Below are 14,795 nucleotides of genomic sequence, written 5' to 3' on the forward strand. Positions count from 1 at the left end.
TCCTAGCGGATGCGTGTGAGCGATGGCGAGCGCTGGCACGATGGCAAGAGCTGGCATGATGGCAAGCGCTGGCGCATCGGAGAAGTCAGTCTAGTTGACTTCCCAGTAGCGCCCAGATCAATCGATCGTTGGTGCGCAGGAGAGTTAACTGCTGTGCGCGAGTGCTGGCGCGCGGGTGAGCACTGGGGCGCGGGAGGTTGACGGCGCGCAGGTGAGAGTTGGCGCGTAAGCTTAGGTTCAGCCAAGGCCTGGCGCGCAGGTGAGAGTTGGCGCGTAAGCTTAGGTTCAGCCAAGGCCTGGCACGCAGAAGAACGTGGGCGCGTATGTGCGTGCATAGCGCGTAGTGTAGCTATGCTCCTGTTGGGACGTATGTGCGTGTTGGCGCATACGCCCTTGATGCCCTGTGTTAGGGTTTGTTGATGGGGCCTGACGAGCTACTAGAGCGCATTCGTCAGGTCTCGTTGGCGCATGGCGCGTATCAGATGAAACCTTGCTAGGTTTAAACAGGAAGGATAACGGCAGGTCGGCAGGTCTGTCGGGTGGAAGGTCGACGTGTCCTTTAAAAGGACGACCTTCCACTGAAGGAGATCGCGAACGATCGGCAGAAAGGTCCAGGACCAATGCAGGAACAGTGATCGGTGATTGTTGTCAAGGCTCCTCTGCGGGGGACTGCATCGAAGATGTTGAACCAAAGAGGCGCCTCCTCACCGCAGGTGAAGGAAGGCCTCTCTGGCGAAGAGAAAGGTGAGCCTTGCGACGAATGCGCCCTCTGGGGGACGTAGGGTCAGCGAGCTGACTTTCTGCAGTCCTCCGAAGAGGAGTCTCTGTAAGTGAACTCCCCCGAGGGAAATAAACACTAGCAGGAGAGACTGTTGGACTTAGTTTCTCCCTCGTTGGTTGAACAGGAACGGGAGAAACTAAGCCGTCAGCTACTGTAGGGTTTGAAGAGGCAGAAGTGATGGGTGATACCGCATTGGATACCTCTGACACCACAACGTCGACAAGAGACAGAGGATCAACAGTCGGTGATGGCGCCTGCTTGACAGCGGCACCCAATCGGATGTAATCAAGTAAAACCTCCTTTAGTGACATATCTTCCCCCAGGGGGAGAGGTGGAGCTGCTTCGCTAGGGGAAGCAACATCATCTCTCGACCCCCGAGTTTGGTAAACATTACATTGGTCTACGCTACCACGCGACGGTCTCTCGAAAGAGACCGACCGAGTGGGAGCTTCGGAGGATGTTTGGGCAACGGAAGAAGAGGCCTTGGGTCTTTCTCCTTTCGAAGAAACCTTTGAAGGAGAAATATGCCGTTTGGCCTTCTTCCGTCGTCACGAAAACCTATCCCACTGGGAGGTAGATCACTCCCTACACTCACCACACCTGTTAATACTATCACACCATTGACCCCTACAAGAAGGACAAAGGGCGTGAGGATTGGTCTCGACCACCGACATGAATGTTCCACAGGGGCGGTCGGGAAACCCAGGGCAGGTGCGCATAATCGCAGAGGCCAACTTCACAAACAGAACTAGAAACTAGAAAAAGAAAAAGAAAAAAGCATTAAATGGTTGCCAAATGACGGCGAGGATGAAAGCGGACACGTCCGACTACCATCTGAGCCGGGAGCAAAGTGAGCTCAAGCACAGGTGTGTGAGAGGAGGGGGGGGGGGGCGTAGCTACCCTCCCCTAACCCCGCTAACTAGCCGTGTGGGTAGTAAACCCTCGTTAAAAATTAATGGCTCGTCATTTCAGCTACGCCGAAAGTAATACCCCTATTAAGTAGCGTGGTTTGTATTCCAGTTACGGAACAATTATGTTTTTAAACATATTCAACCACTAGTTCAATACCACCACTAGATAAATAAGGATAAAATTTGCCATAACCAACATTGCACTGCAAACAATCTGTAAGAATTGGATCTTTGTCAAAATTGATGCCAGAAGAGCCAGCCACTGCCATAGCTACAACAAAATGATATGCCCGTTTTTCCTCCATTATTAAAAGTATTTAGTGAAACAAAGTTACCAGCAGATGTTGAGGTAACTTTATTACTTCGCTGAAATCCTAGGAAAACTTGGTTTTCGACTTTAGTTGCTCGTGATTGGTTATGAAACCTTAAAACCATAAAGGGCTCATTAAAATTAAACATTGCAGTAGAGTTAACATCTCTCGCGACCTATAAGCCTTATTTTTTGCTTTTTTCTCTGCATTTTCATTGCATAGTAGTTCATAAAGGGCTCATTAAAAGTAAACACTGCAGTAGAGAAAACATCTCTCGTCACCTATAAGCATTATTTTTAGCTTTTTATCTCTTTATTTTCATTGAATACTATCTCAGTTCAAAAAGGGATCATTAAAAAGTAGACATTGCAGTAGAGGAAACATCTCTCGTCACCTATAAGCCTTATTTTTAGCTTTTTATCTCTGCATTTTCATTGAATATTATCTTAGTTCAAAAAGGGATCATTAAAAGTAAACATTGCCGAAGAGGAAAAATCTCTCGCGACCGATACCCTATTTCCTGCTTGTTTTCTTTGCATTTTCATTGAATATTATCTTGGTTCATAAAGGGCTCATTAAAAGTAAACATTGCAGACAAAGAAATCTCTATCGCAACCTATGACTTATTTTTTGCTTTTTTTTCTCTCCAGTTTCATTGAATATTATCTTAGTATTTACTAATATTCATTTTCAGTCATATACTTCTGCTTTATCTATTCAAATTTCCTATCATTTATTGCATTTCCTTCCATTATTCACAAAATATACCTTCAGGAAAAATAGTAACTTAGTAAGCTCATTTAATTCCACCTCGTTCAATCCTTCGTATAATGACAAATAATTATATAATCATACTGTATGCCCTGATGTTAAACTCACGTAACAACGTATTAAGATTGTATAACAATTGGATTTTACTTATGTATAACAAAAATACTTCACAGTAACGCTAGAGGTGCCGATGTAGAAAGCCTATTACGGTACTAAACCAGGGAGACATAACTGCAGAGCTACCCATGATATGGGAGCAGATAAAAATGGAACTTGGGAATATTAGAGCAATAGGTGAAAACGAAAATGTAGTTTTGTTATCATTACCAGAAGAATCATGGTTAAGAGGTTCAAAGTAATGAATGTACAAGGAGAGATCTATTGAACTAGGCAAGTCAGGGGTTCAAACTAACGCACAAGTAGAGATCTAATGAAATATACTAATTAAAAGGTTTTTATATTTTTGTTTTAACTGAGAAAATTAGCTAGGGCTAGAACTCAGGCTAGGTCTGACAAAAAAAACATGTTATTTGAGTAGCAAAGATGGAAGAATCAGGTTATGCTTAGGCCAGGTAGAGTAACAATAAAAACATGCAAGTAGAGACAATGTTTACACTAGGTTAATTAGATGGTGTATAGTCAAGTCCCATCTCTACAATCATTAGCTTACGCTAAGCTAAGTAGGCTAGCCTGCCTAGCCAAGTCATATCAAAACAACAATGGCAAGGTAAAGAAACTATAAGTTTGCTTACCTTCAAATGCTTGTAAAAAGCATTTGCTTCCAAAGTTTCATCCGTCATTGTTACCGAACTTAATCCAGAGCAATACACTTGTCCTTGACGTGTGTGCTATTGATAACAGAAGGTTACCATTTTATCCACCACACGTGTTCTCTGTTGTCACTTATCAGCTGGCCATGGAATGTCATAAATATTGGATTGCTACACTTCTTGATTTTTAGTATAAAGTAATATGGTACTGGTATCGTTCTCCTATTCTCTTATTTATTCACATTCAGCTTATTAATTTTTATTTTATAGACATTATTAAGATGATCAATATATATTTTTTAAGAAATCGTTAATACTCGCAAAAGTCAGTCTTTTATCTCCAATGCAGAAATTGAGTTTTTCTAGATTTCTATTTACCTAACGGAAGCATATTTTGTTAACATAAATTTCGCATGCAGCAAAATATTTTAGTACTGTAAAAGAAATAATTTCCAAAATTTTGTAAAGTGTCATAATACATAACGTTAAAGTTGACGTACACAAAGGAAAACAATTTTCGTGAGCTGCCAGACGGAAGAGTAAATGAGATTATTGTATTTTAACGGTCGTAAAAGTGTATGAAATGGTACACTCACCTACAGGGGTTTTATTTCAACAAATGCGTTTATGGTTTTCAGCACATACCACATGCGTCTGTGGTCTGAGGAACAGTTCAAGCTTTACAAAATGATCAATAATGGAAATAAATGACGGAAGCTCGCTGAATTATTCTGGAGTTTCGTGGCAAGGAATGTAGAATTTATTAATACAAGATGTAACTGTACTCCTTTATGTCATGTATTGGAACTCTTTCAGATCATCTTCTTCTAAACCCATAATAATGATTTAAATGTCAGTTTGCCCGCATGTTATAATAATTCTTGATTTCGTCTATGATAATGTTAACCTTTCTACTGTTGCCTTTGCGCGAGGATGCCAGACCAGACCTTTGCTGCCGAGAACGTTCTATTCACAAAGTGCGGTCACTTACTCAACTCCCGGGTCGTAGTAGTGTACAGTACTAGTGAGTGGAGAACTGTCCATTCAATTGTTATAGTTGTAGGTGGTTTGACACGGCAACATCTCTTGCGTAACTTGTGACAGTACCATCCAACTCAACGCATTGCGACATGTTGGCTCGAAGTATCCTAATTACTGGCTGCAGCCGAGGCATTGGATTAGAGATGGTTCGACAACTTGTTAATTCAACCAACCCACCAAACATTCTAATAGCTACTTGCAGAAATCCCGAAAAGGCGACAGTAAGTGTTTGTAATCCAAATTATTCGAGACCATGATTTTACGATTTGTACTCTACTGTATTGTTAACATTGGTATATCGTAAAGTAGGCGATAGCTTGAACATACGATATCGATGAATAATTGCAGATTATGAACCTCGTTGTGTTGGGTTACATAATTATATTGTTATTTGTTTAATTGTTAAAATTGGTATTCATTGCGTGTACATGTTCTATGGACAACTTCTTCTTCATCTTTTCCTACCTGTATGTGGGGTCGATGTTTCTGGCCAGCTTTCTCCATCTACCTCTGTCCCACACTTCATCACCGGTTAATCCCTTTGATCGAAGGTCATACAGTCCATCCACCTTCGCTTTGGTCTCCCTCTCCTTTTCGTTCCCTGTGCCTCCATTTCCATCACTCTCCTCCCAATATACTGTTCATCTCTTCTCGTGACATGACCATACCACCTCAGTCTACTTTCTTGGACCTTATCGGATAGTTCTCTAACTCCTGTGGTAGGCCTACCCCTAATTACCTCATTCCGTATCTTATGTCTTTTTGTCACCCCACACATCCATCTCAACATTCTCATCTCTGCCACATCCAAGTTATTCTCTTCTGTCTTCCTTATTCATAAGATTAAAACAAGTGTCTCAAACAATCATCTATAGGTAGAGTTTAAACTCCGCGATGCATTTTGTACAATCATTTGTGCATGATTAATACTTCTATTTGGGCACAGTGGGCTAACTGCTGCAATAATTGACCTTAATTTTAGTGTTGCCTTTGACCTTGTTAATCACGAGGCCCCTGTTTTCAAACTCAAACAGTTGGGAGTGAGTGGGTCGTTTCTTGACATCATTATTGATTTTTTTAAAGTAATAAATCGCAAAGATTTGTTGTTGATGGGCACTATAGTGGGTATAGGAATGGGATATCTGGTGTTCCCCGTGGCATGTAGTTTGGCCTAGAAAACAAGCTTGTTGCATATGCAGATGATGCTACTCTCTTTGTGTCAATTCCATCTTCTGAATGTAGATCTGGGGTTGCTGAATCCCTTGATAGAGATCTTGCTAAAATTAGTGCATGGTACAAATTATGGGGTATGAAGTTGAAGCCTTACAAAACGCAAAGTATGATTGTCAGTAGGTCAAGGACGGTGGCTCCTCACCATCCGGATCTCAGCATTGATAATGTAGTTCCTTAACTTTGAAATATGACTTAAGATTTTAGGTGTGATTCTCGACAACAAATTTAATTAAGAGAGACACATTAGGTCTGTGTCTTCTTTAATTAAAAAAAAATGGCTTATTGAAAACGTTTTAAGATTTTCGGTGATCAGTCTATTTTGAAGTGTTTTAATTCTTTCATTCTACATTGTTACGAGTATTGTTCCCTTGTCTGGTCTTCAGCTGATGATTCTCATCTTAATTTGTTGGGCAGGAACTCACGGTCCATTAAATTTCTTATTTCTGGTCTAGATATTAACCTCTGGCTCCGTCGTTTAATTAGTTCATTATGCATGTTGCATAAGATTTTTTCATAATTCTGATCATCCTTTACATTCAGATCTTCCCAGAGAGTTCCATCCTGTTCGTAATATAGGCCTACCAGGCATGCGGTTAATTCTGATAGTCAGGGCATCTCCATCATGAGGCTCAATACTGCACAGTACTCAAGAAGTTTTATTCCAGCTGTGACCAAGTTGTGGAATGATCTTCCTAATCGGGTAGTTGAATCAGTAGAACTTCATAAGTTCAAACTCGCAGCAAATGTTTATGTTGAAGAGGCTGACATAAGTCTTATTTTAGTTTATATATGAAGTATCTTTTAATGCTGTAAATGTTTCAAAAATATTTTATTTTAGTTGTCCATTACTTCTTATATCGTTTATTTGTTTATTTATTTCTCTTGGTACAATGCATTGATTGCCAGAAATTTGAACACGTAATCATTAAGAAATAAAAACGTAATTTATTGCCTATAGAGTGAGAAAGAATTGTGAGTAGGATAAGACAGGGTATCATTTGCTTAAGTCCACTTTACAGGACAAAGCTATATGAAAAAAGACAAAGCAGCAAGGACATGAAATGCAATGAACAACTGCGACATATCATTTATATATGCTATTATTAAAGCGAAATGACTGTCTATACTAAATCAGTGAAAGGAAGCTATTTAATGAAACCCATAAAAGGTTACACTCTGACTTAATACCAGTAGAACAAATGGCTAAGCAATTCGTTCTTTTTAGAATGCCTTGGCAGCCCGTATGCTAAGCAATATTATATAAAAGATTAAAAAATACGGAAACTTGTGCCTGTTACAAGAAAATTTTCCTCTGTAGCCTTCCAAGGGCTGGAGAAAATTGCGTGGGGGCTTATTATTATTATTATTATTATTGTTGTTATTATTATTAGTTAGGCTACTACCCTAGTTGAAAAAGCAGAATGCTAAGCCCAAGGAATCCAAGAGGGAAATAGCCTAGTGAGGAAATAAACAAACAGCGTGAGAAGTAATGAATGATTATTATAAAATAGATCCGTCTTATATAAACTATTAAGAGACTTCTGTCAGCTTGTTCAACATAAGCACATTTGCTGCAAGGTAGCCTATAATTCTGTGTGTGTGCGTGTTAGTATTCCCAGGGAATTTTCAAGCCTGATAAGTAGGACACTAAATGTGAATTAGTCTGATGGACAGAACATAACACACGCTTTAACGTAGTGAAACGGTTTGTGTATCGCCATGTTCAGCAAAGTTGTACTCAGGTCTATAGAATACAATATTATCTGTTATCAGCGTTAAATTGGATCAAATAAAAATACAAGACATGATTAATAATAGATTTGAAAATATTCTATTGATAATTTATTATTGGAATATATAAGTAATAAATACAACAAAACATACAGGACAGTCAATGGTTCATGTGTTTTTGACTATCGGATTATATGAAAATATATGAATTAAGAAATTATTTTATTTAGCTTTTTCAACCTTACTCTGAGAAGTTATTGTTCTATTTAATGCCCTAATCCTGAAAAATGTTCGACAAGGAACAAAATAAGACAACTTTCTCAGGCAAAGCTACCCTTTTTATATGAAGATATGCAGTTTATTGCACCCTTACCGGGTTTCAGTGTCTTCTCGCCTTGGTGACATTTAAACATTTTCTCTATGGTTTTTAGTTCTGTAATACATTCCCTGCTTGGTTTTCATTTTATTGCTCCAATCCAAGAGGCATCGTCCTCAGCCACTTTTGACCCCAAGTTCTGGTATTGTGGAAACTTCTTTGTAATAAAACCACCTAAATACTCTAGCCCCTCTTCTATAGCAGATTCTAAGTCTAAGTTTTCCTTTTAATTTCCTCAAAAGTTCTTGTCCCCAATTCCTTCATCAAAATCAGAGTCTGGCAAACGAAACAATATTGTTGAAAGGGCTAATTCACTTTGCATCGATTGTTCGTCAGAAGTTGACGATTTCTGCTCACTCATGCAAGAAAAGGAAGCTGCTGACATGTTACCACTGTTAACAATTTCCTCTATTGTGTTGTGCTTTGACCCAGTTAGAGAAGTGTTTGTGCCTAATAGGTGACATCTTATTCTGTGCTTAACTGCTACAGGAGATGGGTGCTGGCAGCATGCTCCCATTTATCGAAGACAACCGAAGAAGTATTTCAATCCATCTTGGTTTAATCTATACGTCAAAATGTATGATATGCCATACTTTTTGCCATATTTTTCCATAGTTTAGCTAATTATATTGACGATATTATAATACCTTTATGAAACGGGTAAGACTTTTTTTTCTACCAGTCACTTTCATAAGATTTACAGTGTTGATTTTTTAACACTGTATTTTGTTTATCTAAATTTAATCCATAAGCATTATGTGCCCACTTTTTGTCAACTGGCACTCGAGAATTGAAGAGATAAAACCATCTGTCTGCTAGTAAGATGAATTGCAGTTGTGTCCCAGTGTTTCTCTGATAACAGTCTTTGTTTGCCAAAATATTCCAGGGATTTAGCAGTCGTTTCTGAGAGAAATTGGACCATTGATTTTACATTCATTCTTTGGACTCTTCGAACATTCACATGTTCTGAAAGCATTTGAGTTGTCCACAGATCACTGACACTTCTTCCTAAAAGTTCTCTCACAGGACCACTGTTTATGTACGTCGTTTCATCTAATGTAAAACCATGATCTAAATAATTATCCTGAATAAGTTTTACAAGATGTGGAGCATCAGCAAAACATAGATTTCACGTTCATTATCTGCTGGGTTTTCAAATGATGTTTTCTATATCAAACTAAAATGATGCAAACGGTCTCTAATAGTCATGAATTCTGCATTATGTCTAACCACATTGATCACTGGTTCCATAATCCCCGGCTCTATAGACAATTTAGATAAAAGGAAAAGGAAACTTACATTTTTCTCTCAAATATTTTGTAAGCTTTTGGGCTTAAACTTCGCAGAGTCAAAGCACAACTTATATCATCATCTGGTGCTTAAGTTGAAGATACTTTTTAGAGCAAGTGCCATTTTACTTTCATGATATTTTGTTTACCAAAAGGTCTCCATCTCAAGCTTATCCTTCTCTTAATTTCGGCCTCATGTTCTGGCAAAACACATTGTCTGCCTTAAGTACATATATTCATTAACAATCTTTAGAGGTTCGTCCAAAACTCTTTATTTGTTGTCTCTGCATTTTCATTGAACATTATCTTACCTTTACTCATATTAATTTTCAGTCCTACATTTCTACTTTCTTTATTCAAATCTATAATCTTTTGCAATTCTTATGAAACTCAACTATGTCATCTACAAATTAATATTTCCCCAATCTATTTTTTTAAGTCTAACTCCTTTCTGAATCGGAATTTTTTCACAATCTTTATGTAGCTCAATTTGCCAGATTTCAAGTAGTTTGCTGCTTGAATGATGTGTTTTAAATAATTGCGTTTTTTTTATTCTAGAAAATACAAAACAATTCTTCAGTTCTTATTAACAATGGAAGCTAACCCATCATGTGTAATATAGTGTCTAATCATGGTAATAACAAACTAGCCTTTAATGGGTTTATTTATAGAAAGGATAAAGCGAACAAATAATTCCGTCTATTTTGTAGTCACCCGAGAGTTTGGTCCTTAATAGAGGCTTTAAGAAGGGAGAAGAACCTACAAAGGAGTAAATATTACGGAGTAATTTCAGAACCCTTACCTAAGACAAGAAAATACGAGAACTTACCAAAAAAAAAAAAAAAAAAAAAATCCAGGAAAGATTTTGAAATTACTATTTATGAGACACATACCTTACATTACCATATTCTAATTATTTTTTTATCTTTTTTTAGAATTTTTCGCCTTGAATTTTGTTTTTATTTTAAACATTGTATTTTTTCCTTTTTGTTCTTAGAAACCTTGTACATAAAAATAAAAAATATTTCTTATCTACTTATCTGAGACATTTTTAATAGAAAAATATAGGATTTGTGATCCATTATCCCAAGATTTGTTTCACGGCGAATGTCAAATTTGACCTCATTCAAATTATCGCTCAAATTGTGTTAAATGTATCAGGTACATGTTCGCTCAGATTGACATCGCTCAGTAGGCATCTCTCAAAATGACATGAATTTGAACCAAGGTCTATTTAGACCTTGATTTGGACTTTGCTCGAATTGACTATTCTCAAATTGACGTCGCCCAACTTGCCTTCTCTTAAACGACTGGCACGCGTGGTTGTCATACTCTTGATTTTTCCAATTGCTGGTTTTATACATACACATTATATATATACTGTATATATATATATATATATATATATATATATATATATATATATATGTATATGTGTGTATATATATATATATATATATATATATATATATATATATATGTGTGTGTGTATGTATTGCCTGTGGCTTGGCTATTGACAACCCCCTTCTTCATTTCAGCTAAAACATAGATATCGGTCCCTTGCAATCTTACATCGTCTGTCACCTGTTCCATAGAATATCCCCGTGACTTATTTGATTCAAACATTGAATCTTGTACTTGGTAGCTAGTCAACTGTGGCCCTCCCTAAGTTTTTTTTATTTCATTTTATACCAAGTACAGTAGATAAATTAATGTTTTTCCTGTTGTGTATGATTGAAGTAAGGGTGTCTCGTTATTTCCTCACTTAATACTTATTGATATTAAAATTCCATGATCAAACTGAATGAGTTTTTCTTTGATAAATTTTGTAAAATAGAAACCCTTGCATTTACAGTACGTATAAAGAAGAAACGGTCCCCATTTTATAGGGCATAGGACGTTTGGATAACGTATGACAATTATTTCCGAGCATTTAGCATGAATTTATTTATACATGTTGATTAACAGTAACATTAAATAAATTGGAACTGCATCACGTAACCGTAAATGTACTTTGTTTAGTTTTTCTACTGGAAAAAAAAATCAAGAGCTTTTTACTTCATGTAATTTATTTTTCCAAAGTTTTTCTGTTTTTGCAGTGTGCAGATACGCTCTCAAGATTAAAAATTAACCATTGTAGTCTATACATTTCTCATTAATCCAGTCAGTTTTATTTCATTGTATGTTCAGTACAGTGGTGAAGTACAGAGATAAAAGTAAACGCTAACTGTAAGCTATTGTGTTGAAAAGGAGGCAGAAATGTGAATAAGTATTCAATGAGTTATGTGAATAACTAGGTTATATATTTGTACATTTTACCTTTAACGTTGAAATGAGGTTTTAAAACTTTTTCTCTTATTTGTAGGAACTCCAGGATCTAGCTAAGAAATTTCCAATGCTGAAGGTGATACAATTTGGTAAGTTATTTTTAGTTCCTTTTCCGTATCGACTATGTTATGTATTTATATTCCGGTGTCCACGTGGATTCTCGTAAAATTGTTCGACTGTTATATTGATACTCCCTGTTACTGCGTCATCACATATATCAGTTTCTCAGTGTTTTTAACTAATGCTTATCAATACTAGACCAGGGTATTTTTTTGGGTAGATTTCTTTGTCTGTTTCTTTATTAGCAATATTACGGGAAAAACTACCCGACCTATTCAATTTTGACCTCATAGGGTCAAGGCGTCCAGAGGACAAGAATCTCTTTTTTTTTTTTTAATATGAACGACAAATAGTATCAAATATATTCAAACCTAGACCAATTTTTATTTTCCTTTTTTTTTCTACTCCGTCCACACCGAGAGGTTGGTGAAGAGTATTATTTTTGGTATATATATATATTTTTTTTTATTTGTTACCAACCTTATGGAAACATTAGTAGATCGACATACTTGAAATTTTCAGAGATGCACCGTTCTCTCTCTCTCTCTCTCTCTCTCTCTCTCTCTCTCTCTCTCTCTCTCTCTCTCTCTCTCTCTCTCTCTCTCTCTCTCTCTTTTTTTTTTTTCTTTTTTTTTGGGGCATCCTGCTTTTCTAACTAGTGGTGCAGCTTGCCTAGAGTTTGTTGTATGTCGCCCCATATTTACACCTCAGCCTCCCCGGCCAAAGGCCTAAATACTTCCCATCTTTCATTGTTTATTTTTAAGTCTTTTTCATGCATGTTACCTACATCTTCTTTGTCCATTCTATTTATTGCGTATGATGCTGCACAATTCTTTTCTGAGGGCAGAATGTGCACAAAAAGTGTAATCCTACCAGTGATAGTCTAATCACGAATTACTTTTTCCAATTGTTTCTTCCTTCTTTTCTTGGAGAAAGGGTTTTTATAATGCCCGTCACGTATAAGAGATAATAGTCAGTGGATGGAGAAATGAGTGGTTATGGTTAGGGACAGAATGTAGAGAAGCTAGAACTTTCGATGATACGAGACTGGATTTACTTGCTAGTATTGACAGGATGGAAAGAAAAATATTGGCAATGTTAATAAAGGATTACATTAGTCTTAGAAATGTATAAGCACCTAAAGAAGATGATAACGAAATGGTAGGGTTTTACCCTTGGCAAGGAATTATAGGGGCTGGGGTCGACTATCCTATACATAGAATAGCCAGGAATCCAGGATGCCGGTTGCCGACCAAATTGGGAAGGCCCAACAAATCACAGATGGGAAGGGTATGAAGGATTAGTAGGACTACCCAAGAATTTATAAGTGGAGAGAACTCGTAAGTCGTCAGCCCCTTATAAAGAAAACATGGATTTTAAATTCTAACGATGAGATGACAATGGATGATGATGAGGCATTCGCTGTAATTTTTACTGTCTTTTTTTTCTTGTTACTTACATGAAAAGTCAAATCTATCTCTAAACACCTATGATCATAATTATGTTATAGTATGCTATTCACTTGCACACGCAATTTCTTTGGCACAAGTAAGTGTTTCAAAGACTAAAACTAATTTATATATCTGTAATAAAGACTAAATAAAGTTGAAAGGCAAAATTACTCTCGTCTGTAAACAACTGGGGATTATGACAAGATTCGCTGTGTCACTGCCCATTGTCCGAATTCTTTCTTTTTTACTTTTGAAACCTTCCTCGTCTCATAACTCGCCTCTTAGTCGTGACGGCACGGTTATTTCTCGCGCATGACTGTTGCTGTTTGAAAATGTGGATGTCCTGTGTTATTGCGTTGTTATGCAATATCATTTTGTTTTTGTAAATTGTTTCCGTTTACTAACACAAAAATACTTTCTGTCTAGATATGCAATTTCACTCGATGATAAGTATAACAATGTTAATCGTACTGTTTTGATTCCGATTTATATATCATCAGTTAGAGGTTATTGCAGTCCCAAAAATGCGTTGGTGGTTGTTGCAACCAAAGATGATTTGGTGGTTTTCGCACCGCACTATCAAGTAAACATCGAAATCTCGCATTCCTAACACCCCCCCCCCCCCCCCCCCCCGTTCCTTACCTAAACTGACCCAGGACATCGTGAATCTTCCACCAAAGTATTTCTGAACGGCCTATTGATATCCATGTTAACGATCTTGAATTGTTGTGGTATAATTGCTATTATAGTTTCAGGTGCATTGGGCCTAACACTAAAAACGTAACCCATATCTGAAGAATGTGGTAATTTCTTTTAAAGATTTGACTAGGTTATGTCGTTCAGATAAGGCTAGCTTTTCGAGGAAACTGATTATCCTTTCTAACGAAATAACATTTGTTAATATAAGGTATTTTCAAAGTCCTTGACATGCAGTGCAGAATTTTATAGTAGTCTACGAATATATCTACTAGCTTGTATCATTTTTATGGCTCTAAATGTCTCCACCTTTATTATATTTATGTAGCACATGGAAAAAACGAAGCGATTTTGCCTTAGTATGTTGATACTTGGTGACTATGTATGGCTGTGCAGATCATGTTTACGGCTGCACCTATGTACGATATGGTTTCTATTACCCATCACTGAATATTGTTGAATGATTGAATATAGGTATCTGCATAACTTGAATACTGCAAGAACAGTGTAACGATAAGACAGCGAACAGTATACACACACACACACACACACACACACACACACACACACACACACACACAAATCGTCCTTTCCTTTTCCCCCTTTTGCGGCACTAAGTTATATCTAGAACTTAAATGATTTATGGTAAATTCATTTGAAATAAAAGCAAACTCCCATATCTACAAAAATAAGACTATAGTCAATTTTTATTAGCCAGGCAGATTTGCACCGACTCGCAGTGGTGCCCTTTTAGCTCGGAAAAGTTTCCTGATCGCTGATTGGTTGGACAAGATAATTCTAACCAATCAGCCACCAGGAAACTTTTCCGAGCTAAAAGGGAACCCCTGCAAGTCGGTGCAAATGTGCCTCATTAAAAGAAATTGACTATAGTTACCAAAGCACGTAAGAAATAATTGCAAATGATCAGGATATGTGACCAGTATAAGTACCGTTTATCTGAAATTTATCGTTAGAAGACTTCGCAAGCAACCCCCTTCTCTTTGAAGTGAAGTATGAATCAATGTGCCAATTTTCATGCATGAAAA

General features: G+C 37.2%; 2 protein-coding genes across 2 annotated transcripts in view; one reads left to right on the forward strand and one right to left on the reverse strand.

Annotated features, from left to right (window-relative positions):
* The window catches only part of LOC137640065 (uncharacterized), a 201,513-nt gene extending 197,733 nt beyond the window's left edge, over positions 1-3,780 (reverse strand). The window contains exon 1 of the mRNA XM_068372495.1: positions 3,527-3,780. Within this exon, the coding sequence (XP_068228596.1) occupies positions 3,527-3,574 (48 nt within the window). The 5' untranslated portion in view covers positions 3,575-3,780. The remainder of the gene's footprint in view (positions 1-3,526) is intronic.
* A 717-nt stretch (positions 3,781-4,497) lies between these two features.
* LOC137640066 (C-signal-like) overlaps positions 4,498-14,795 on the forward strand; it is a 58,147-nt gene continuing 47,849 nt past the window's right edge. The window contains exons 1-2 of the mRNA XM_068372496.1: positions 4,498-4,806; positions 11,580-11,631. Coding sequence (XP_068228597.1) covers positions 4,675-4,806; positions 11,580-11,631 — 184 coding nt within the window. The 5' untranslated portion in view covers positions 4,498-4,674. The remainder of the gene's footprint in view (positions 4,807-11,579; positions 11,632-14,795) is intronic.

Source organism: Palaemon carinicauda, chromosome 4, assembly GCF_036898095.1.
Source record: "Palaemon carinicauda isolate YSFRI2023 chromosome 4, ASM3689809v2, whole genome shotgun sequence".
Classification (NCBI taxonomy): domain Eukaryota; kingdom Metazoa; phylum Arthropoda; class Malacostraca; order Decapoda; family Palaemonidae; genus Palaemon; species Palaemon carinicauda.